Below are 9116 nucleotides of genomic sequence, written 5' to 3'. Positions count from 1 at the left end.
TTGCAAGATAAGTCAGACTAGAGAACTTCAAATTCCACATTCATGTGAACTTTAGAACTCCAGCATACCCTTCACTATGGGACAGAGGTTAGCTGAACCTTCACCCCTCCTGTTGACATTTAAGGGTGCACTAGAACCCAACACACAGAGGCAGAGGCAGGCAGCTCTCTTCGAGTTTGAGGTCAGCCTGGTCTACATAGTGAATTCTAGGCCAGCCAGGACTACATAGAGAGACCCTGTCTCAGAAAAGAGAGAGCACCAGAAAACAAAGCCTACTGCGTTTTGTAGTTCAGGCTATTCCATCCTTTAGAAGTTTGGATATACAGATGCTAATGATTCTCTAAGAGCCTAGTCCCCACACCTGGATGGCAACCTCCGTGGGCCCTTAAGTTCTGCCTCTGCCTGGTAGGACCCATTTCTTTCTCTCCCCTGTTTCTCTTAGTGGAGAGGCCAGATGCAACTCTGTTCTATACTCATGCTGTGGCCACTTTGCAGCCTCTTGCTACTTAAGTGAGTCTCTGTCCTGCTTATCCTCACTTATGCCATCCTGACATGTTCTTGCTGTTCCGATTTTCTACCTGGCTGGTGTGGCACATGTGCCACACCAATGCTGACCTAGAAAGCCTGAGGTAGAAGGGACTTCTGGCTCCATCTGCCTCAGAAATAGACGGTAAAAGGTGTGGTTCCTTTAAAATATGCCGCACCAGCTGGGCATGGTGGTGCATGCCTGTGATCCCTGCACTCGAGGAGGCAGAGGCTGGCAGATCTCTGTGAGTTTGAGGCCTGCCTGGTCTACAGAGTGAATCCAGGACAGCATGGCTACACAGAGAAACCCTGTCTCAAAAAACCAAACCAAAACAAACAAACAAACAAACAAACAAACAAACAAACAAACACATGGGAACCATGGGAATGTTGAGTATACACCATTGTTCCTTCACGTGTAACATCTATCATCTGCCTAGAAAGCTAGAGCAGATGTGCATTCTGGCTTCTGACCTTTGCTCTATCTGAATGAAGAGAGGCTTCTCCGGCACTGGATCCTCCCTACCATCATCATCATCATCATCATTATCATCATTATTTTCTCAGTCTGTAGAACCTGTCTTTATGGAAGGCATCACATGGACTTTACGAAGACATGTCTGATCTTATTTATTTCATTTACTTTGTTCCTCAGAAAGATTCATGTATGCTTTGCTGTGCATGTGGGATTGAGCCAATAATCACCAGAATCATTGTCACCAAAGTATGCTTAGAGATGCCTAAAATAAACCACAGAGGGACAAATGTCCGAAGTTTGAACCAATGCTTGCTACTGAGTGTTGAGCTGAACTCCCATGGCTTGTCTCTCTACGCCTGAGAAGGTCACAGAGATCCCAAGATCTCCCTTGTTGGGGTTATCTAAAACTTACTATGTATTCAAACGTTAACTGCTTGCCCCTCCAAGATCCTTGCTGCTCTTTGCTGTAAACTTTGCCTCCCAAATTATCCCTGATTGGATAATAAAAAAGGCTGACAGCCTATAGCTGGCCAGAGAGAGAAGTAGAAAGCGGGACTTCCTGGGCAAGAGAAAGAGGAAGGCCTTTTCTCCAGGACACTGGAGAGGGGTCCATGTGACTACGGGCCTTGAAGGTATAATAACACGCCACGTGGCTGGATGGGGCTGGTGTCTGGGTTAATTTAGATGAGCTAGTTGAGTCTGCCCAGCCAAGGCCTAAGCTTGGAAATAGTAAAGGGTCTTGTCTCTTTATTTTGATGGATGAAGGGTCACCAGGGTCTTAAAACACTCCATATACATACACATGCACAAACATATATGTGTATCAGCAGAGTCACCCATGGCTTGTAGGACTACAACAGAACCAGGTGTGCCCAGGGTCAGAGCCCAAAGGGCTTTTCATTCACACGGTCCTGGCTGTGCCTCAGCTCTCCACAGCTGTGTGACCCAGGACAAGGTAATTTACATCCGTCTTCATTTGAGAGTGAATGCGCGGCCTGACAGCTTGCGCCTGTGACTGAAGCCGGAGAGGCTGGAGCAGGAATGAATACAAGTTTGCGCTACCTAGTTCTAGGCCAGCCTGTACTACAGAGCGAGTCTCTACTTCAAAAACCCAACTCTGAAATAGCCCCTCTTTCAAAAGGTCCCTGCTTCAGACGTGGGTTGTCAAGATGGCTCAGAAGTTAAAAACACCTGTCACGCAAAGCCTGAACACCCGAGTTAGATTTCTGGCCCCTGAAGTGGAGAGATTCCTGAGTGTTGTCCTCTGACCTCCATACATACTGAGGCACGCAGACGTCCGGGCTTACTCATGACAGGTCATTAACACACACACACACACACACACCCGTAAAAACAAATAAAAATTTAAGAAGGACATGTGGTATGTGGCAATGTCATTGTGAGACTCACTTTTTCTATGCTAGCCACCCCACCCCCCAAAAAAGAGGAAGAAAAAGGGAAATGATAGTGTTGTCAGTGACCAAGGGACACTGCGGGGAAACAGCAGAGTGACACACAAGCGGCTGCCTTCAGTTCATGATTTTGCTTTCCTTTGGGTTCAAGCCTGATTATCATTTTCTCTACAACATACCATGAAATACTTGAATGCATTTCTATCATTCAAGTTCCTTTCGACTGCCAGCAACTGTTCACTTGAACCTAGTTAAGGGAAAGAGGAAATGAGGGTGCCTTGAAGCACCTCTTAGCTGCCCATGCTCTCAGGAACTATCTGAGGCCGTTGAAGGGGGCTCATCCTCCGTCAGCTTTGTAAACGCTCCTCTTGAGGGCTATGGCCTGCCAGGCTGTCTGTAAGGTCGCAATGGTTAGGGTGTGGCCATTCACGGCTCCAGCCCTAAACCAGTTCAACTGGTCCTGCTTCCGTTAGAGCCAGACCAAGTCACCTACACTTGTCACCTCAACCTTGGGGACCCAGAGGGGGAGGAGCAGCAGATCGAGGGCTGCTGTGGATATAGTGCTCTTCCGAGTGGTGCGGCTAGCAAGGGTCTCCTAAGCTTCACTCGCCAACTGGGGTTGGGTGGTGATCGAAGAGGAAGTAGAAAAAGACCGGGCAGTTGACTCCTCCACTTCCGGTCTGTGTTTAAGCCTTGCTGCAGAGCTCAGTGGCTCCCCGTGTCTCCCCCTTCCCGCCCTCCCAGCAGCAGGACTCTGGAAGCTTGCAGGCTGGGGGGCTGCTAGGAGCGCTTGCTGCTCTCGCAGGGCCTTCCTGAGCAGCTATAGCAACATTCCACGGGTCCAAACCCCCCTGCAGGCCTCTGTGGGCACCCGGCATGCACATAGTACACAAACACACACACAGACATAAGATAAAAACCAACAGCACATGAAATAAAAACGAAAATATTTTTAATCTGAAAAACAAAGCAGACACACTAAGTGGATGAAGGTTCGAGATGCCAAGAGTTCGGACACAGCGAGCCGTTCGGGTTTGGCCCGCGGAACCACACAGAAAGGAATACAGCTTCCTCCTCAATGCTGGCAAGAGCCGGGCTGCACCGCCCCATTCAAACAGCTATTAAACCATTAGGCCCCGGAGCAGATGTTTACCACGTTTGCACAAGTTTGTCGCGGACTAGCTGCCCCTGAGGCTCCGTGGCGTCAGGAGGCAGGAGGGCCAAGTAGACGGGGGTTTCAGCCCCCTGTTCCACGGTCCTGGAGCCCTGCGCCCCCGCCATGTCGGTCTTCACCCACCCCGGGCAGCAGGCGTTCAGCAGGATCCTGTCTGCCTTCCTCGTCTCCTCCAGCTGCCGGGCCAGGATCCTCGTGAGGACTGTAACCCCCAGCTTGGACACGCCGTAGGCGGAGTCTGGCCAGCCTTCCTTCTCGTGAACTTCATTTTTTGTGTCCTCCACAAACTTTTTCATGAGGTCGACCAGGTCCCCCTCCGTAAGCGTGTCACATCGGAACCTTTCCTGAAGATGTTCGCTGCAGTTTTCAAGAGCCCTTGACCCCTGCAGACTGCTGACGTTCACCACTCTACCTGCAACAGGCAACACCATTAAAGGCATCCAAACGGAGCTTCAAGGCCCAGCCACCGTTCAGACCGCGTGTAATTGCTGATGAAAACAGACCGGGGGTGGGGGGCCTGCAGAGATGGCGCAGAGGTTCAGGACACCGGCTGCTCTTCCAGAGGACCTGGGTTCAATTCCCAGCACCCACAGGACAGCTCACAACTGTCTGTAACTCTAGTTCCAATGGCTTCGACCCCCTCACACCAATGCACATTAAATAAATTACACACACACACACACACACACACACACAAAGGTGGCACGTAGAGGCAGCTCAGCAAGTAAAGGCACTCGCCTCCAAGCCAGTTTCAGGCCCCAAAGTAGGAGAGAACTGACTTCTGTGATTGACAATCATGCACACCCTAAATAAGCAAGTAAGTAGAGAGCGAATCCACGCACCCGTGTGTGTGTGTGTGTGTGTGTGTGTGTGTGTGTGTGTGTGTCCATGCATGCATCCAGAAACAGCCCTCACCTCCTTGACAGAAAGAACGGGCATGTAGCTCCCTCTAGTGACTTAATTGTTGCCTAGGCTATTTTCCTCTCGGGCAAGTAAGCAAAACCTACATTCCTGGAAAGTAAGGTGCCAAAAGCTAGATAGAAAGCAAGAAGCCCTGACGGTGAGCATGTCTCTCCATGAACGTAAGTGTAGCAAAGCCGGACAGTCTTTCCTTTAACTTTCAAAACGGCTTGGCTCATATTCGATGCTATGATTCTTTTCCTTCCTTCCTTTCTTTTTTTGAGACAGGGTTTCTCTGTGTAGCCCTCTATGTCCTGAACTCACTTGTAGACCAGGGTAACCTAGAACTCACAGAGATCTGCCTCTGCCTCCCAGAGTGCTGGGATTAAAGGGGTGCGCCACCACGCCTGGCTGGATGCTCTAATTCTTATTTCAGTAGAATGAATTACATTTGATGGGGTGGTCCAGGCCAGGCTGACCTTCTGCACTCAGGGACTGCAGGTGTGGATGCAGGTGTTCTATGAACCCATCTATGATGGATGAGTGAGCAGGTGGGTAGGAATTCAAGTTCATCTCTTCCACACTTTTCAGATTGAAAGTTTCTTACGGCTAAGCTGGGTAGGGTGGCGCACGCCTGGAATCCCGGCATTCAGGAAGCAAAGGCAGGAGGGGGCACCAGAAGTGCAAGGCCGGCCTGGTCTGCACAGCAAATTCAGGGCCAGAGTGAGATACTGCCTAAAAATAAAATAAAATAAAATAAAATAAAATAAAATAAAATAAAATAAAATAAAATAAAATAAAATAAAATAAAATTCTTGCATTCTGAGTTAATTCTCATTCAAAATGTTAAGTTTAAAAAGTTACACTTTAAGGCTCTATTTATGTTTATGTACATGTATGAATGTTTGCCTGCATTATTCACCTGCATGCCTGTGCCCAAAGAGTTCAGAAGAGGGTGTTGGATGCTCTGGAACTGGAGTTACCAATGGCTAAGAGCTATGTAGGTGCTGGGAACCATGGGATCCGAACCCATGTCTTCTGCAAGAACAACACGTGCTTTTAATTGCGGAGCCATCTCTCTAGTCCCGAGAATTACATGTAAAAACAACAGCCACAGGCTTCCCCTCAGCGTCACAGCTAATCTTGGCAAAAGAAGTAAGAGCCCCTCCATAGCAAGCTGGCCATTTCACACGTTAGATCCTTTGTTAATCTCTGTCTTCCAACTCAGGTTCCTGCTCTGCGGAGGAGATGCTCCTCATGTGTGTGACGGTGGATGAGAGAGTCGTCATGTGTGTGATGGTGGATGAGACGGTCCTCATGTGTGTGATGGTGGAGGAGACAGTCGTCATGTGTGTGATGGCGGAGGAGATGGTCCTCATGTGTGTGATGGTGGATGAGACGGTCCTCATACATGGCCCAATTCCCCACGAGTGCTGGGGTAATGATGGGTACCCAATGAGCATCAGGAGGAAACTGATAATCTTTTGAAACCTCACGGCTGGGGTAAGGTGTTCCCTCACAAAGAATATTTCTTTTGGATTCTCTGAGTCACATAAGTTTGTGTGTGTGTTTGAGTTTTACATAAGAAAGGAATAAAAAGGTGTCATAATGCCAGACAAGCCAGGGTTGGCCCATCCTTGCAACATGAGGCCATCACAGACCTTTAGGGACAGGCGGCATCCTGTGATGGAGGGTTGAGCTCATGACACAGACCCAAGAACACTGATGGGTCCTGCAGAGTTCTGACAACGACAGCTGAAAGGGTCAAGTACAAAGCCAGACACTTTGATTAAAAAAAAAAAAAGATAAGGCAGTTTTTACGTGTGTCCCCCCACCCCACCCCTGCAACCTCACAGACAAACAGCAGTCCTGGGTGATTTCTGCAGGTTGCCATATTTGAGGGGCCCATGGCTGCTTCCTGAGGGACAGTGGTCCACACTGTGGCTGCTCCTGAGGAACAGTGGCCTTACCCTGGACTTACCATGTGGTTTCATTATGGGCAGCAGCTCAGCGCAGACGTTCCTAGTAGCAAAAAAGTTCGTCTTCAGCGTCACCTCAGCTTGAACGTCGAAGGGTGTTGGATCATCCACTTTGAAAAGCATAAGAAAAAACAGAGGAATTCCACTTCCGACTGTAACTCATATAGGAAGGTAGATCCAAACACATAACAGCTAAAGGAGAAGTAAACTTACTTTAGAACAGTAAGCTTACTTACTTGCTGAGCTTGGTGATACATTCATCTGTGAATACGTGCGCGCACACACACACACACACACACACACACACACACACACACACACACAGACACACACCTTTAAAATCGAAGTTGATGGTTCTAAACCTCCCGTGAGCATAAGGAGAGAACTTTGCGGCCCCCACCCCAGGCTTCTCGTCAGCGGTGCTCCTGCCACACCCATGTCAAGCCTGACCGCACACAGGCGGCTCCTCGGGGTTGGGTGATGACGCAGCTCCTGGGCTGCAGGTGCCAGCGTCTGTGTGGACAGCCGATGCTCAGGTTTGCAGACGCCTCGCCCGCGCCTCTGCAGCAGGGGTTCCGGGGCCCTAATCTACCTATCCTTCCGTCAGCGGCTCAGCGTGTCTGGGGTGGCGATCCCCGCCCTTCCCCACAGCCCACAGGCTTTGGAGGTGCGCGTGGGAGGATGTCGTGGGCCTCCCGCAAGGCTTCCGTGGGTGCCCAGGGCCGGCTGCACGGACTTGTGCTCTCTTCGCCAGCGGTGGTGTAAGGAAGCTGACCTGTTTCTTTCTGTTCCATCACGTGACAGCTGGATAATTTTGCTAATCGAGCATTTGTTAGAGTAAATGAGTTCGATTTTTTTCCTCTGAAGGAAGATGCTTTTTCAAACTGCGCTTGCAAGTCTGATAATAACAAACCTAGCTCCCAGGAGGAGGGGAGAAGGCCTCGCTTCCTTATTAGACACTCTCAAAATCGCTCCATTAAAGCCGGTAGGAGACCCACTATCGTGCCAGCGCGCGCTAATTGTGTCTCTGCAACCCATTTCCTGTCCTCGGCAGATGTCTCCGGGCATCTATGAATGCGCCCTTGTTTCCCGCGAAGCGAAAGCTCCAAGCGCTTTTGGAAGACCCCTCTCTGGGAAAAGCCTTCGTGCGTGGGACAGAAAGCTGATGAGCCTGGCAGGGCGTGGTCCCCTCCCAGGAGGCCGGGATTTTGCAAACAGGCGCAGCCGAAAGTTCCCAGGAGGGCCTCGGGCAGCGCACAGGCCGGCGAAGGCCGCTCGCCCTTTGGGCGGGCAGGGCGTGGAGCCGGGCGCCTGGGCGGGCCCGCACCCGATCGCCGCCCGCGGGAAGCCGCCTCGCGGGCGCGCTCAGGCGGGATGGCGCAGCCCAGCACCCTCGGAGAACCCAGGGCACCCGCTGCCGGAGCCCGACACCTACTTCTAAAGGCGATGCCCGCGTTGTTGACCAGCACGTTGAGGCCCCCGTACTCCCGGCGCAGAAAGTCGCGCAGCGCGCGGATGCTCTGCAGGTCGTCGATGTCCAGCGGGTGGAAGCGTGGGCTCAGGCCCTCCGCCTGCAGCTGCTGCACGGCCGCCCGGCCCCGCGCCTCGTCCCGCGCCGTGAGCACCACGTCCCCCGAGAACTTCCGACACAGCTCACGCGTGACGGCGAAGCCGATGCCCTTGTTAGCCCCGGTCACCAGCGCCACGCGGCTGCAGGACGACATGACCGAGGGACACAGGGACCACTGGACCGCAGGCCGGCTGGGCAGCAGGTCACGCGTGGTCAGAACCGTGGCGTAGGACTAAGTTCTGGGACCTGGCGCTGGGACTGCTGGAGAGCAAGGCCTTGGGAAGTCGGTCCCTCCCCTCCAAGGAGGGGCCGTCTGTTCCTCAAGGGTCCGCCTCCTCCCGCCGGTCCTCCCGGGTGGAGATCCGGGTTCAGAGCCGAGCGTGGGTAAGGGACAGGCTCTGTTCCCAAAGGGGTGAGCAGGACTCGTGGCAATCGGATTGAAGCAACTATTTTGGGTAAAGCTCAAGAAAAAAGAAAAAGGAAAACAAGCGCCACGTAATTTTCTTGGGCGGGAGCCCGTCGTCTGCAAAAGGCAAAGCTTGCTTCTGCGGAGCTCGCCCTGGAATGACTTAACACAGTAGAGCCGCTTGCCCGGGCACTTTGGGGAACAGAGCCCGGCAGTGGGCTTAGCAGGTGTAGCTCTGCGGGTCTGGAGGGCTCCGTGCGCCCCCACGCGGGAGGAAAGGCTCCAGAAAACAGAACTGTTTTCTGCCGTGCGAACACCCCCAGCCGCCGGCAATGCCGGGTTTTCCCCCAAGGGTACATAAGTAGAAAGATCTGGTTGGTGCAGGTCTACGCAAATGGTCTTCCGAGGAGACTCTGAACCTACGAACAAAATTCCAGGCGCGTGTAAGTGCGGGCATGTGTTTAGACTTCCTCCCAGCTCGGTGGACTCCGGTCTGTTGCTGATCCCACTTGGCTGGTGATGCCAGGTCTAAGCACAACCAAGTCCTCGCGGTGACTCAGCTTTTCCCACGCCGAGCTGGTCAGACCGCCCTAGCCTCTTGCTCCTGACACCACCTTCTCTGTTAAACGCTCTGGGCGGGGGGCGTGTCAGACCTCGGGAGTGTCTCAGTGA

General features: G+C 52.1%; 1 protein-coding gene across 1 annotated transcript; it reads right to left on the bottom strand.

Moving 5' to 3' along the window:
- Window positions 1-3350: 3350 nt before the first annotated feature.
- Window positions 3351-8295, bottom strand: LOC129682543 (carbonyl reductase [NADPH] 3). The gene is made up of 3 exons (XM_055614953.1): window positions 7904-8295; window positions 6471-6578; window positions 3351-4001 (listed from the first exon to the last, which is right to left on the bottom strand). The coding sequence occupies exons 1-3, from the start codon at window positions 8190-8192 to the stop codon at window positions 3565-3567; spliced, it is 834 nt and encodes a 277-aa protein (XP_055470928.1). The 5' UTR covers window positions 8193-8295; the 3' UTR covers window positions 3351-3564.
- Window positions 8296-9116: the final 821 nt, after the last annotated feature.

This window comes from Psammomys obesus, unplaced genomic scaffold (genome assembly GCF_907164565.1).
Source record: "Psammomys obesus unplaced genomic scaffold, mPsaObe1.curated_primary_1811, whole genome shotgun sequence".
Lineage (NCBI taxonomy): Eukaryota > Metazoa > Chordata > Mammalia > Rodentia > Muridae > Psammomys > Psammomys obesus.
This window is presented reverse-complemented; position numbering and strand designations above follow the sequence as displayed.